Below are 16673 nucleotides of genomic sequence, written 5' to 3'. Positions count from 1 at the left end.
ATCAAGCAAACCATCCATGGGTCTCCATTTTAAACTAGATTCATGTAATACCAATGGCAAGAAACAAGCTTTAAGGTATAGCATTTTGATAGAATTTTTTTCAGAATCAAGCAGAAAATCTGAGGCTTTACAGAGAAAAAAAAGTTGGCAGCATAGTATTCCTAATGTACAATTTATGCATGGGATAGAATTATTTCATGAAATTATGCAAGGAGTCCAAAGCTGGACTTTAAAGAAACCTCAAAAAATACATTGATACTAATAATATTAGAATACTGTATTTTGCTAAACTCGGGAATTAATCACAGCATCTTGATCCATATGTCCCTTTGCATACTTGTGTGAGCCTTCTAATTAAATGTTCCCTAAATAAACCCTAAAAATTATCCACTATGAAACATTCTTCATTACGCAGAAGACAGTCATTCTTTTAAATTTTACCCAATTTTCTAATACTTCTCAAAGAATACAAGTCATTCCAAGTCATCTGCTTTAATGGGTTGTAAAGGGCTCTGTCATTGATAATGGTGGCACCTTCAGAAGCTATGAAGAGATTTGTGCCTTTACCAGATGTGCTCACAACTTCAAGGAAACTTCCTTAACCATGCACCCAAACTAACATCGCCAGTTTATCTTTTTAAGAACCATCATGGATTAAGCACCTCTATAAGCCAGGTACTAGGAGTTCCTTTCGGTCTCATTCAACATTACAGCAACTGTACAAGGTTGATGTTACCATCCCATTTTATGGATGTAACAACTGAGGCTGAAGGAGATTAAGCCACTTGCCCAAGGTCATTCAGCTTGTAAATGGTGAAAAGGTCAGGGATTCCATCAGGTCTGGCAGATTACAAAGCCTGTGCTCTTTTCCTCTAAACTACAAGGTCAGGCTGGCCCTGGGATATAAACCTCCTTGATCCTGACCTCATTCATTAGGAGTTGTTTTGTCTTTGGGGATTCTATAATCAGAAGTACACAGCTTTATAAAGGTTGCTACTATAAAAATGCAAGCTAATTCATTTCCCAGATTTATTAAGGAATCATTTTCTAGTCATTGAAACCAAAGTCAGATTTCATGTGGTAAATTATAAACTAGAATAACATAGAAAAACAGGTGCAAATGTCCATCAGGGTCGAACCATATGAAACTGCTGTATGTGAAGGTCAAAAGTGCCAAAAAGGTGCAATCTAGCACAATTCATCCTAATAACAGAAGTGTAGACCCAGGCTCTAAGGGGCACACCCCGGTCCATTCACAATGCACCAGCAGAGCTCACACTCCATGACAGGGGGGCTTCCTTGGGTACTATACCTGAGCAGAAGCTGTTGCTGCTTATGGTCCTCGCCGAGCGCCCAGAGCTGCTGGCATTGAACTCTCTGCTCTCTTCCTCAGAGAAGGGAGACTCAGAGGCTGGGGACACTTTGTGCTGTTGCTGGGGCAGATGGGGCCGCAGAATCAAACGGGGAATTCGGCTTCGGGAAATCTCCTTCTCATGATGCTGCACTCTCTGCTCCTTCTCAAAATTGGACATTAAAAACAAAACAAAAGGAAACTTGTTTCCCCCTCTTAACCTCTGTTTGTCCCTTCTGGACTCAGGGTCTAAGAAATCACATTTCTGAATATTGAATCTTCACAGAGCAGTCCTTATCTCAGTTGCTTAAATGAACACTGAAACTCTGCCACTGACCTAATCCTTCCAATCTACTGAAGAGCACATACTTGCGTGTGGACACACACACACGAACACTTTCCATTAGCAGGAAAGCCATTCCATTCACCTATGCTATGCCTAACTCACCTTCCCACTCTGGCTTTTTCTATCACATTCAAGCTTCTGCTTCTCTCAAAGGCTCTTTATTACTCAAAGCACACTCTGGCTTATTCCTTGATTTCCTCTAGACTTCCATTTTGCTCTTCCTGAATTAGCTGTGGCAATCTGATTTCTGCTTTCCTGTCTGCTCACTAAGTAGAACCCTATACCTGGAACAATTCTTTCCTGATAGATCATGCGGACTTATGTTTCAAATCCCTCCTCTTCCGGCCAGGATCTTAATTATTCATTAATATCCTGGTACACAAGGCTTGTTGCCAACAGAAAAGCAAACAAAAATCCAATACCCAGTAAGATGGCTCCACCTTTTACAGCATGTTTGGCTTTTGTTTTCCTTACAAGACACCCAGGAGAAGAGAGTTTTCTCTCTCTCCTTAAAAAAACAAAACAAAACAAAACAAAAAAACCACAGCATTAAACACAGAGGGCGATACCTTGGTTTTAAAAATGCATAAAAAGTAATATTTTGGCAAGGTTTTCCAATTTTCAAAGAGTTTTCCCAACCATTATCCCATTTGACCTTTACAACCCAGGCCATAGAGAGGACCCCAACTTAAATCCCTATTTACAGATGAGGAAACTGAGGCTAAAACCTTAGGCAACAAGGCATATCATCTAGAAGCAGAAGGAATCTTAAATTGTGTTTTTCAGGGTCACCACCACCCTGCCTTATTAAAATGGATTCCTAGGAGGAGCTCTTTGCAAAAAACTCACCGCTCCCTCCAACCTCTGCAGCTGAAAAAGGCCTTTCCATTGGGTAACAAACACTATTTGGAAACATGACCTCCTGCCCATTTCCACAACGCTTACCAGGAAGGGTCGCTGCCAAAGTAAACACCTCTGGGAGGTCTGCAGAGTGCAGGAGTTGAAGGGAAAGCCTCCGCCGCGGGGAACTCCTGAGGTCGCTCGGGCGTCCACCCCATCCGGGGCGAAAACCGCACCCAGCCTCGGGATTTGTTCTGCACATCAGTCCCCCAGCAGGTATCCCGCGTCAGCCACTCTCCGCACACTGCAGACCCTGAACCAATGCTGAGTCGCTGACATGCAAGGGACCTTATTTCTCAGTCACCAGAACACCCAATCCTTTTTATTCACATCACACTCCGGACATCATTTGAGAGCCAGATCCCAAATCCCCAATTTCAGGAGGCGGGATTAACCCTCCAAAGTCAATCCTTTAATCCTCATGTCAACCCCTCAAGTCTTTTCCTCTACTACCATCTTCCCATCTCCTGGGTCTCATCACCTGAGCAAACGCTCCTCTGCCCTCCCAATGTCCCCACTACCTCCTTGTCCCCATCCCCCGCGACTCTGAACGCCACCCCTCCAGCCCTCACCTGGCTCGCCCGCTGCCCCGCGGTGCCCACTTCCCCCCCCTCTCCGGTGCCCGCGGACGCTGCCACCCGCGCCCGCACGACGTGCCCTCCTCACCTTGGTCTCTCGAAGGGGTCCCATCGCTCTGCTGCCCACCGGGTCCCCGCGCCGCCGCTGCCGCCGTCCAGGAGGAGGCACCTGCGGGCACGGGAGCGAGGACACTGCGCTGAGCCGGCGCGGGTTGCGGGCGGCGGCTGCTGCGGGGCCGACACGCCGCCGCCACCGCCACCGCCACCGCCACCGCCACCGCCACCGCCGCGGCTCTCTCGGCTCCGAGGGCGCGCCCCGGCGCCCCGCCCCGGCCGGACACGTGGTGCCGCGGCCACTGCCCGCCGCCGCTCCCCGGGCGCCGCCGCCTCCCCGCCGCCTCCCTCACCTGCCGGGACCCCCGGGTGACTCGTCGGGCACCCCGACCGCCCGATCTCGCCGCGGGCGCTTCCCTCTAGCGCCGCGCGCCCCTCCCTCTCTGCGGAGCCCGACCCCAAGGGGGCTGGCCGGGGCCGCGAGCATCTCCAGCCGGGAAGTGCCCGACCCCCTGTCTTTGGCACCTGGGGTCCGGTTTGAAGCGGGTACGCGTCTGATAGCAGAGCGGAGAAAAACTGCGACATCATCGAGGGCCAAAATGGAGAAAGTTTTTCCCTCGCGGCCCCTCCCTGCCATCTCGGTTTTGAGTCAACATACGGATCCCCACAATTACCTCGCCCGAGAGAGACGGGGCGGGTCCCCCTGCTCCCGGACCCCAGCCAAGCCAGTGCTGCAGGACTGACACAGCATCTCGTTCTGGGATCTCAGAGGCCGATTCTCCTCGGGGGATTTGCATCAGAAGGGCCAGGGAAAGAACCGTGAGGCCGCTTCCCAAGGGCTTGGGGGAGCCAGACTATTTTAAGCTTGAGAGCAGCCTTTTCTCCATCTCTGCCCTGCAGCGGCTGGGAATGGGCCCCGGGCATACTGCTAGGGGAAGGACACTACGTTTGAACTCAGAAACCCGGGTGCGAGGCAGCACTGGACTCCTTCCCAGCTGAGTGCGTTTATGGTAAAGTTCTTGACCTCTCTGAACTTCAACGTTTGTGCTTCTTAAATTGAGGGTTGATAATAATATCTACCTCAAGGGTAGCTGTGAGGATTAGATGGGGCAAGCAAACAGCTGTACCCAGTTTATTGAACAGAACTTTACAAGGGGTGGTTAAGTCACGTCCAGGTCACCCTTCAGTATTTGCTGAGGCCTCCTCTCTGACAGGCAGAAAAAGCATTTGTGAGGCAGACAGATTTGTTCAACTGAGGAGTTAAAAAAGAGATCATCAGCTGGGTCATAGGCCTTACTTAGGACACCTGCTATAGTTAATCTTCTCTAGTGATGGAGCTCAACATATATGATAACTTAGATACCCTTCATTCAGAATTGGAGGAAATTCTAAGCAGCAATGTGGATGGGAAACAGTCAGATCTTACTCCCAGTGTTGTACACGAGAGGACTATAACCCTTGAAAATTGTATTTGAGCCACCACCATCCCCATTTGTCTGCCCTCCAAACAGCATTTTTCTGAGTCTTCCAATTTCAAATCCAGGAATAAGCAACATGAGTCGAGAGAGAGCCTGAAAATAGTGAAATCAATATGCCCTTTTCCTATATCCCTAAGGAAATTTTATCCCATACATCTTCATGTCTTTTCAATCTACTTAGACTTCTTAAGCAGTGAGCTTGGTAATCTTAGAATTCTTTATTTGGAGGGAGGAGTGATTAATTCATACTTTCTATACCTGCACTGTCTTAGATAAGGACTTCAGGAAAGTGATGATCCAGGATGATTCCTACAATCTACTATTTCCAAAATTATGAGCCCAGGGACATATACTTTGGCACAGGAATAGACCGTTAAGGGCAAACGGTGTTTCTGAATTCTCTACTGAGAACTGAGAATTGAGTCTGGGGGCCTAAGAATAGAAACACCGTGCACTGAGCTGTCCCAATCAGAACCTTATTCTTGACTTTTTCATCTCTCTCATGTGGCCCCCACATAGCAAAAACCACAAGTCATCCCCATGCTACTCTAATAATAATATCTTGAATCTGAATACTTCTGTCCACTGTTTAACTCTACAATCTTCATTTAAAATCTAAACCACAAACATCCCAGATTATTGCAATAGTGGTCTAACAGGAGTTGTCTTGCTTCCAACCTTGCCTCTTCTTCCTTTCTTGCCAGTTTTTAAATTTTTCCACAAGGCCTTTCAGAACAGCCAAATAAAGCCATGTTTCTTCATTAAGACTCATTAATGACTTCTCAGTTGTCCTCCCAAGTAGTACTCAAAATCCTGAATATAGCACAGAAGCATTTCACTATCTAGTCTTGCTTACTTCTCTGATCTCATTTGTTGCCACTTCTTGTCCACCCATCCCCTATCCCCATCCCTTGGCTACTCTGCCTCCCCACACACATGGATAACTAACTCAAACAGTAGAACTTTCAGTTCTCTGGAGGTATCATGTTTTCTTTTTCCTTTAGACTGTTCACATGCTAGTCCCTTTGTCTAGAGCATTTCTTCCACCTCACTCTCCTTAATCTCCTACTAGACTCCTAAAGATACATAAATTTCACTTTAGAGACAGCTTCTTCCAGGAAATCTCCCCTGACCCCCCAAGGTCTGTCCTTGCATATTTCCAGAATACCTGTTTTTAATATACCCCAGGAGAATTGATATGATCTTCTATCAGAATTCCCTATTTATCTGTCTCTACCAGGAGTCATAGGCAGTACCTAGTACGGTCCTGTCATACAGTAGGCACTCAGTACACAATAGTCAAATGAACAAATGCATGAATGACTGAATTCTCGAAGCCCATAGGGTCTCATCAGTACAGCATAAAGAAAAGAGACCCAACTTCTGTTTTGCAAATGACTCCTAAAGCTGCTTCCAATATGTCTTTGTATTTGATGATGGGGTGTGTGCCTAAAAAATCCAACATGTGTTCAGTGAAAGCTTTTACTGCAGAAGTGCAGGCAGTGAGAGGCTGTGTGGTGGCCCTGCTGTCACCATAGCAACGCTGCTGAGGGAAAGGCTGATGATTTAGTGTTCTAACGTCTCTTAGCTCTGTACTTTTGGAACCTAAGCCTGTTTTTCTGCTGTTCTATAAGGCAAGTTGTACAAATGATAATATCTATGCCGCCTTTAGTTTCATTCAAGTGTTTCTCATGTCATTAAGAATAATGTCTTATAACATTTGTGTTACACCATCAAAGAGATATAATCTAATATAGTGTATTATATTCATCTTTCATCTGCTTTAAAATACTCTAATGCATCATTTCTGTTTCTAGTTACTTATTTTGTTGTTTTGTTTTGTAATTTTGCAGTTTTTCCTTTAGAAATGAATGTAATGCTGGTTTTTAGAGAATACTGACTGCTTTAGAAGGCTAGAGCTCTTTAAGATTATAAATAGTATCCCTGCCCAGGTCTCAGAAAGAATAGGAGATAGAATGTTATAGATTGGGGGGAAAAGAGTGTGTATGGGTAATTATGCCCCCAAATATGAGATATATTATTTAATTCTTTATTTATGTAAAATTTATAATTAAATGAATAATGCCTTTCATTTACACAAAACTTTATATTTTCAGAGCTCTTTCACATATATAATCTCATTTGAGCCTCACAAAAATCCTGTGAGGGGCATGTGGCCAATCCCTGAAATCAGATGTGATAAAGAACAGGTTTTTATCGATAGGAACCCCCCCACCAAATGCAAACTTAACAGAAAAGATAATACATACAAATGCACTGCAAGGAGAAAACGTCTGCACCATACAACCGAGACCCATCACAGCCCCCCACATCCGCTCTCTCTCACAGCTCACCTGCGTATGCTGAGGGCTTCTCTCGACCCAGTCAAGGCTGACAAAGCACCATCTCCTAATCCTATCAGCTGTGGGAGCTCGCGCTGCCTTCTGTCTCAGTGACCCGATGTAGGGTGATCTGCACAGCAACAAGAAGCAGCTGACGTGCTTCACAACACGTCATGAGGAGAAGAAACTGCATTCTGGGGCATCCTGGGATTTTTTTGTGGTGGGGTGGAGACCCATATCTTTCTTACCGGGGAGAGCTTCCCATTTTCCCTTAGAAGTGTGTGTGAGTGATCAATTCTCCTCTTACTGTATGTGTGTTATTGTTACTATATGGTGAAGGGATTTGGATGCTGTAAAACTGATGAGTAGAATTCTTCAAGATCACTCCCTGAGGAGGGGGCCCAGAGAGTAGGGGACAGAGAGGGCAGTGGGTAACCGGCCAGAACTACCAGTGGGTTCAGAGTGTGTCAGTTATATCTGCTCTGTAAATGAGTCTTCAGTGAGAGGCATCCTTCAGATGAAGAACAGGAATTAAGGGAAAGTCCAGGTAAACAGGGAGAGGCTGAGGGTTGGGGACTTTAAAGGATGATGCGGATATAGTCTTCCACCTACCCAATGGGGCAGCAAACATGAGGTAATCCTCCCCAAATGCCATCTGCTTTTTGTGGCCTTTTGCCCATTTTTGAGAATAGAGGGAGATACTAGCAAAAACATAGGGATGGTGATTGTATTGAACAAACTGGGAACACGTGTTTGAACAAGTACGTATGTACTTATTGGGACAGTAGATTAGAATGACTGAAACTAAGATGCACTGGAAAGTATGAGAGTAAAGGTTGTCATCTGGATGGGAGAAACTGAGTCTTGACATTTACCTAATAAAAACTTCAAATGACTAGACAAGACAGCAAATGTGTGGGTCTTACAGACTTGTAGAAAAGGCAAAGAAAGTTATCTGTAAGGTAGGCATAGGAAGGCCTAAATCCAGAGGCTGAATTCTGAGCTGGGAAAAGTTCACCCTCCATTCTTAGGAGACCAGGAGACCAGAAGCATGAGAAGCACAGGGTGGTTAAAAGCTGCATGAGCCCAGTGGGAGAACTCCCTAAGGAGAAGATGAGGCTGAGACTCTTTTCATATGAAGCAGGGGCAGAGCAGGTAGCCCAGGTTAGAGGCTCTGAAGGATTCATTCAGCATCCACACCAGTCTTGGTTTAGAAAAGAAATTTATAACCTGTGTTCCCAGAAACGAGATCTGTGGCTAGATTTGAGTTACACTAAGGTAAAAGAATCTATTCTCCATTATATCATTTATTTTCATGATTTTGTGCTTGTTTTCTGCTCAACTTTCTACTAAACGTTCTTCTTCTTCTTACTAGTCATTTATTTTTATAATTTTGCCTTTATTTCTACTAAAAGATGGGAGGAGGAAGGATTTTGAGATTGTCTACTCAAAGGGCGCCAGTAGTATTGCAAGATGGAGCAGAGCGCCCCTAGCGGCCAACTTCTATGACAGCAGCTGCAGAAGTCCAGGGGAAACCAAAGAAACACCAAGCCCCAGGGGAATTTGGGAGTGGGGTGGGGGGAGGGGTTGCTTTATTTCCATCTCCTAGGTCATTGCTGTGAACCCTCTTCCCTCATCACCTGAAATCCTGTGACCTAATGAGTAAATTCAGGCCCTGCTAAATTTCCAATACACTGCAGAAAAAATCTGTAGCAAAATATATCCAGAATTTGGGAACCTAGCTGATGGTTTTTCACCTGCCTGTGTCTTCTTTAGCTATTTCTAGAGCACTGTTCCATCAAAGAAGAAAACAAGTACTTTTCTAAAAAGATAGCTTTAATATTTTCTTTTTAATATTTTCTTCTACAAAAACCATGCCAACAAAATTACTCATAATCTCATTGTCCTAACGTCAATTATCCATACTCCTTCTGTTAGCATCTTTGGGTGTTTGTTTTCAGGCTTATCTATGGTGCATCAAAAACAGGACTTTTAAAATAAGAATAAATTTCTCACTTGGGGCCTCGTGATACCATCACATCTGGCTGTCTCTGGATGGCTGTGGTAAGCTCCCATGCCCATTGTTTTCCCAGAAGTTACCTCTGTTTTCCTCTGATTGGGCAAGGGTATGAGGCTCTTGGTCCTCCTTACCACTAACAGCTGGGGCTGCATCCAGAAACTCAGAAGCTCAAGGGTAGCTTCCCAGGTTCCTGGCCCTATTGTTTACTGGACCAGCCAATATTTCAGGAAGAGCTGCCAGTGGTATGCTAGAGAATAGCAAATTCAAGGGTTGAGAAATGACCTCAACTCAGAGGCTGATAGAAAAACATCTGTGTCCCTTTCAAATGGAAGCACAGCTAGTAACCTGCTATAAGGTGATGCTGATTCAAGGGGCCACAGGAAAGTGAAACGAGTTTCTGGAAGTCTGCAAAGACAACTGTACTAAAAAAAATAATAATAATAAAAATAAAAATTAAAAAAGTTTAATAAAGAACATGGATTCTCATATCCCATAGGGCTGGTGAGTCCTTTTTTGCCTCGTTGTGACTGGTAGTCTTAGACAAATAATTTAATCCCTCTAGGACTCAGCATATGATAAGTGCATGTTAATTAAAAGAAGAAGGAAAAAGAAAAAAAAATGGAAGGAAGGAAGGAAGGAAGGGAGGGAGGGAGGGAGGGAGGGAGGAGGAAAGGCTGGTTGGCTGGAAGGTTATGTTGTAACCAGTTAATGTCTTTGGGAAAATCAACTTCTCTGATCCTCATTTTCTCACCTATAAAATGGACTTAATAACAGTAATTACTTCATAATACTGTTGTAAGGGTTAGATAAGAATATATGCGAAGCCTATCATTTATGTTAGGCACATGGTAGAGCTTAATAGATACCCTTTCTTCCTCAGGATCAACCACCATTTCTACCTCCTGTTTGCTTTTTTCATATTCTCCATATCTTGAAGGTTTTTATTTTAGCTTTTATTAAAGAGAAACATTAAGTTTTTCCCCAGGTGACTTATGAGATAGAAAGAAACTGAATTTTTCATGGGAGAAGATATTGACAGGACTTTTGTTCCCAAAGTAAGATTAAAAAGGTAGAAAGCATGATAAATAGCGTGATTAGTATTTATTTCATTCCTATTCTGAGCCAGGCACTGGCTCAGGCACTGTTTCCAGAGTATTAAAAGATGAATGGTATTTCCTGTCCTCAAGTATCTCACAGTCCAGTAGAGACATGGGCATGGCCATTGGCTGTTACACTACTCATTGTGTTAACATCCTGACAAATGAATGTCCTGAGGGTTTGCCAGTGTCCAAGTTAGTCCAGGTCTGAGGCTTCCAGGGATGAGTTTTGAAATGAATTTCAAGGGATGAATAGGTCCTTTAATAATTTTGGCTCCTTTAGAGTTCCTTTCTCTTTTTCTCTCCTGTCCTTTTCTGTCTTCTCTCTTCCCCTTCCCTCCCTTTCCTTGACCTTCTCCCTCCCACCCCCCAACCCTTCTTTTTACTCTGAGAGACCTGCTGCCCTACAAACTGGTCTACGGTGAATTGATACAGAGAGAAGCTTTCGGTTTCCCCTAGAATCTTTACTGTTTGACTGTAACCTTCTGGAAGAAATGGGTTTGTCTCAGAGTTCTGATTACCTAGTACAGCATCAAGCACATACCTGGCGCTTCAATCAATATTTTAATTAGCAGTAGTATTTAAAATTTCAAGAACACCATGTTATACTGCCACCTATTGGTTCATTAGTGAATTTTTCTCCTGACAGGTGAAGTCTGTTTTCTTCGCAACAGTCTGTCTTCATAAAAAACTTTAGCAGCGTCTTTATTCAATTTCAGAAAATTTTCAAAATTTAAGGCTACATGTAACTGAATACCAATGACTAGACTCACTATCCAGTGGGTATGGGATAATAAGTACGTGCTTTGTAGTGTGATAGATAATGGTTGGTTCAGAATTATTTTCTTTTCTTTTATCTGCGGAGCCACCAAAATAGACAATCAAAGTGAGCTAATTTGTAAATCACATTCAGAGAATCTCTACTGTCTATATTTCCAGATATATTTCTTAAATTTTTAGACTCCATATTTTCTGAGCAGTTTTAAGTTTATAGAAAAATTAAGCAGAAGGTATAGAGTTTCTGTACACTCTTTCAGAGGAAAAAAATATAGGTCTTCTAATTTTGGACACAATCCATTCCCTTTTTTTTTTTTTTTCCTTAATCTTTGGACACAATCCCTTCCTAATTAAACTCCAGTTCTGAAGAAGGTGGAAGTGGAAGTAAGTGCCTATAAAATGATGGAACTACACCCCTCACTTCTTCTCTGCCCTTCTCCATACCCTCTACCTGCATGGTTTGCCTTCAAGATCTTTTAACTTCATGGTGGACTCAAGGCCAAGACTTCTGGACCTTTTTCAGATACTCTGAACAGTACTACCTCGCCCTGAAGCCAAGCTTCAGGTAAACCCCACATACCTGCGGATGGATGACACAGCTAGCACTTGCTCTCCAGCTGCAGTGGGACCTCGGTGCTGCCTGGCAATCACTGTATGCCCCTTGGTCAGCATGCACTCCTATTCTCCACAGCGTCTCCTTGAAACCCCCACACTTCAAATCTACCAGCCTACAACCTCCACCCTCATGCTATGCCCTGCCCTTATCTCCTGATTGACTGATAAAACAAAAGCTATTAAGAAAACTCAGTCTCTCGGGACGCCCGGGTGGCTCAGTGGTTAAGCATCTCCCTTTGGCTTGGGTCATGATCCCAGGGTCCTGGGTTTGAGCCCCTCATCCAGCTTCCTGCTCAGTGGGAAGCCTGCTTCTCCCTCTCCCCTGCCCCTGCTTGTGTTCCCTCTCTCGCTGTCTCTCTCTGTTAAATAAATAAAAAAAAATCTTAAAAAAACAAAACAACCCCATCTCTTGCCTCCAAATCTACAAATTCATCAGCTTTCACCCCATCCTCTCTATTTCTGGTCCTTTAGAATGGAAGTTATCCCTTTTCTTTCAAGGGTAATTCCTTTTACTTGGGCTTTGGATCCCACCCTTTCCACCTCTTAAAGTTATCTCATCAGTTAGTTCTTCTAAGACTCCAGGTTTCTATTTCCTTATCTGTAAAATGGAATAATCACAGTACTTACCTCATAGGGTTATTGTGAACATCAGAAGAGTTAATATATGTGAAGAACTTGGAAGACTGTCTAGTGTATATTAAGCACTCAATAAGTGTTCTCTGTGATTATTAGCAATTTTCCCTTTTTTGTGGTTAACTTTAACTTTTCTATCGGAGTTCACATCATCATTTAAACATGCTGAGTCCTTTCACAACTGCATAAATGGCTCTCTTAAACTCTCACATCTCTCGAGTACTACCCAGTTGCTTTTCCCCATTCATCAAACTTCTGAAAAAGAATCTATGTTCACATGCTTCATACTCTCCCTGCCCCTTAACCCAAACCAATCCACTCATGTATGTGTACCCACCATTCTATATAGAGTTCAGGCCCAAAGTAAAAAATTACCTCCCTATGGTTTAATCTAATGGTTAGTTTTTATCTCAATCTTGACTTCTCATCGACCTTTGAGATAAACACTCCCACACTTCTGAACATTGTTTTCCTTCCATACCTCAGTCTTCCTGTTTTTTCCTATTCCACTGTATCCTTTCTGGCCATTCCTTAAATGGCTTGTGTTCCTCAGTTTCTAGCCTTGACCCTCTCATGTCTTCATCCTACCTTCCCTCCCTAAGTGATATCTTTCTTTCTAATTGCTTCAATTACTATGTATAGGCAGATCTTCCATAAATTTTAAAAACTCACATCATCTCTCTTCTATGACTATGCCCTAATCCATCCAGATATCTTGACTTTCATATTCCATAGGGTCCACAAATTCACTATATTCCAAACTGAGTCTATCATAGTTCCTCAAAAAGCCAATCTTCCTTCTGTGTTCTCTAAGTTAATAAATGCGATCATTTTACAGATCTGGGAAGCTGGGCGACACTCAGAGAACATCTCTCTCCTTCACTTTTACAACTAATTGGAACCTAAGTCATATCCGTTCTGCCTCTTAATTATCTCTAAAACATTTTCATTTCTCCGTCCTGCCTGGATTTCTATCTTTTTTTTTTTTAAGAGTTTATTTATTTAATTGACAGAGATCACAAGTAGGCAGGGGGGTGGGGCGGGAAGCAGGCTCCCTGCTAAGTAGAGAGCCTGAAGCAGGGCTTGATCCCAAGATCCTGGGATCATGACCTGAGCTGAAGGCAGAGGCTTTAACCCACTGAACCACCCAGGTTCCCGCTGCCTGGATTTCATCTGGCCTACAGACTTGTTCCCCTCCAGTACATTTTTAAACAGTACGCAGAGTGATCTCTTTACAGTGCAAATCTGACCATCCTCCATCCGACCCTGCATTTCCCGGCCCCAGTACAAGCCCTTCAATGTTCACCATTGCCCTGACGATAACAGTCATACACTAACATATGGTTTACAAGGTCTTTCATGATCTAATTCTTGTATTCTACCTTTGACTTTCACAAATGTTGTTTCTTCTACTTAGAACACTTCCGAATCTCCAACCTCCACCTCCCACCACCACCATCTGGCTCCTACTACCCTCCAGACAGACTCATTTGAAAATATGACTTGTAAGGGTTATGAATTTACTCCAGTCTCAAGGGTGAAATAATGATGACAATGATTTCTGGCTTTGAAAATTCTTTCTGCTGTAACTGTAGGGGTATATAGTATTAGGGAAAGATAAAGTGATATTAGGGATAAGATGAACACAGAAACTGTGTTAGCTTTTGGGCTAATCACATGAACTGAAGAGCAATTCAAAAGAATTTTTTAGTGATCAAGTGAAATAATGACTTCCAAATTGGTGTATCTTGAAAAGCTTCTGCCTGAGAAAATACATACGTTTCATCCTATTTATTATAAAATATTAATCTTAGCTTCATTATTCTAATGGACTCACTTCTCTTGAGTGAGAATTCAAAGAATTCTCTTTGAAGTATTCCCATGACTCCTTGTTATAGTTTTCCTCCTGTTTTCCCCTACCACTTACTTGACTTTTTGTATTAAAATAGAAAACAATTCTAGATGAGAATTTAATTTTTAAAAAGACACTGGCATTTACAGTTTTAAATACTCATATGGTTGCACTGCTGCATTTTTTGTTATAATAAACTCAAGAAAATGTTTAAATTTTTCAATTGTATATATGACTTCAGCAGATCTATTTTGAAACTTGGAATATTTATAATAAATAGTTATGGGGGCAAGACAATATTAGAACACTCCACACTGCCAACCCCTCTTTTCTTTTTAAGATTTTATTTATTTAATGCCAGGACCCTGAGATCATGACCTGAGCCGAAGGCAGGCTCTCAACAGTCTACCCACCCAGGTGTCCCACTACCAACCCTTTTTAAATACACTTAAAAGCAGCCAATTTCCTAATGCTTAAGATGCTAAATATAGAAGTGTGAGTTTGTTAAAACCAATATGCTTGCATTTATCATAGTAAACACCTGTAATTTCTGCATATCAATTATTGTTCTTTTTCTGCCTATGTTAAGGCTGTAGTTCCTGCATTAAGTTCTAAATTCAGAAACACCTCTATGAAAGGACTACGAAATGTTGAAAATGGGGAATAAATACAGACCTAAGAATTTTCTGGTTTTCATTTTTGGGTTTTAATTTTGCAATAACAGCTATATGAAATGATATATTTTTAAAATATTACAATGAAGATGAAACAAACAATAATTAGGCAGTTTCTGTAATGCTTACCTAAGAACTGCCTTGCAGAATTATACTTTCATTGCTGCAAATCTTATCCTGTGAATTCCAGACTATTTTTAAGTAACTGATTTTATTTATTCAACAAATATTAACTGAGACTTTCCTTGGTAGGTACAAAGAACTTAGGTAAATATTAGGGGACATTTAAGTAGTAAGCTTGGTAGTAGGAATAGGTGTGATCTTTTAATTTTACTCTGTGCCCTCAGCAGTGTTTCGACATGTTCTAAGGCCATGGAAAATAAAGGCAGAATAATGAACTCCACCCAACGTAAGCCACACTGCATCCTTTTGGGCAATTTCTAAATAATAACATAAAATATAATCATTTTAACACTCACAGGATAGTGACATGACCTACTTCATATTAACAACATCAAGGGACACCTGGGTGGCTCAGCTGGTTAAACCTCTGACTCTTGGTTTCAGCTCAGATCATGATCTCAGGGTCCTGAGATGGAGCCCTGAGTTGGGGTCTATGCTCAGCACAAAGTCCACTTGTCCCTCTCCCTCTGCTTCCCTCCACAGATTCCGCTCTCTTGAATACATAAATAAAAAAATGTTTTAAAAAATATTAAAACTTCGATTTCTACCTTTAAACTATATTTGAAGATAAAGTGAAAATAAAAGTGCAAACATAAACATGACTAAAGAATGTTATTTATTAATACAGGACTTACGCGTATTTTTTTTTTCTCCGTAATGGAGAAGTGTGGTCGAGGGAAAATCAAGAAGGCAAGGCTTTCTTTCCCTTGGCTGAATCCCTTGAATTCCTTTTCTGCAAAGCACTGTTTCTATAAACATTAAAAACTAAACAGACACACAACAACCCCTTAATGATAAGAAATGTACTCACTTCTTCATTCTATTTTGCTAGAGTAGCTCTATTATTACACTTGACTACAAACCAGTCACTTCTTCATAATTTATAGCTAGAACCAGAGATAATGGTGATTTACAGAGGGAGTTTGAGTAGAAAATCCTGCTTCTTCTTCTTTTTTTAATTAGGAGAATACGGTTCTCCTTCAAAACTGAGGTTTTCTGAGGGTCTTTTCCTAAGAGGTAATTTGTTTGTTCTGGTGAGCTTTAGTAAGGAAAGGCAGAGAGCAGATCTGTAGTGACACAGTCCTGACGCTGGGCCTTCTGCAGAAATGTGCATTTCTGCACATTCAAGCCCCTTCTCAAGCATTTTATTCCTGTAACCTGACTTCATCCTTTCCTCTCCACTGTTGCCACTGAAACTGGAAATGACTGCAGAATACAAATCATATGATAAATATTTGGGAATTTGTCTTTGTAGTTTTTCACTGTCACTGCCAAATTTCTGGCCTAGAGAGCTGTGGGAGGCTTTTCAACCTGAAACCTTTGAGCAATCCCGTTCTCTAGCCAACTGGGAAGCAACTGCATGATTTATTTGTAGTAGCCCTTCAATGGGATTAATAAACACTTCGAGTTCTTTGTGTATTTAAGGCTTGCTTGTTTCTGGGTCAGAGTTTTATATCCAATAATTTTAAATACTGAGATGCAACTTCTTTATGGAGCCCCCCAAAATGTGATACACACAATTTTGAATTACATTAGTATAAATGAGGACTCTCTCTAAAATTTTTAATCACAATGTTATCTCCCATTTAGTCTGGTCCTACTGAAAGATGCTACTTCTGGGTTTCTTACTGCATTCATTAGTAACTCACTGAGTGCACCACATAAGATCCCTTTCTTGATGGTCATGGGTAAGGCAGCACATCTCAAGAAGTGATGTGACAAAGAGCCAATCACACTGTCTCTCTGGAAGACAGCACTATTTGGAGAATAGGT

At 42.3% G+C, this 16673-nt stretch overlaps 1 protein-coding gene across 11 annotated transcripts in view; it reads right to left on the bottom strand.

Annotated features, from left to right (window-relative positions):
* SYBU (syntabulin) overlaps positions 1 to 16673 on the bottom strand; it is a 110539-nt gene that overhangs the window by 69410 nt on the left and 24456 nt on the right. The window contains exons 1-3 of one of the 11 annotated variants that reach the window (XM_032858457.1): positions 7062 to 7202; positions 3264 to 3344; positions 1313 to 1517 (exon numbers count right to left, since the gene is read on the bottom strand). In XM_032858457.1, the coding sequence (XP_032714348.1) occupies positions 1313 to 1517; positions 3264 to 3287 (229 nt within the window). In that variant the 5' untranslated portion in view covers positions 3288 to 3344; positions 7062 to 7202. Of the gene's footprint in view, positions 1 to 1312; positions 1518 to 2642; positions 2768 to 3263; positions 3345 to 3582; positions 3602 to 3754; positions 3871 to 7061; positions 7203 to 16673 lie in introns of those variants that run through there. The other 10 variants (XM_032858453.1, XM_032858449.1, XM_032858450.1 and 7 more) reach the window with 10 other exon arrangements.

The sequence above is a fragment of the Lontra canadensis genome, unplaced genomic scaffold, assembly GCF_010015895.1.
Source record: "Lontra canadensis isolate GAN:19392208 unplaced genomic scaffold, GSC_riverotter_1.0 scaffold15, whole genome shotgun sequence".
In the NCBI taxonomy this organism is placed as follows: Eukaryota; Metazoa; Chordata; class Mammalia; order Carnivora; family Mustelidae; genus Lontra; species Lontra canadensis.
This window is presented reverse-complemented; position numbering and strand designations above follow the sequence as displayed.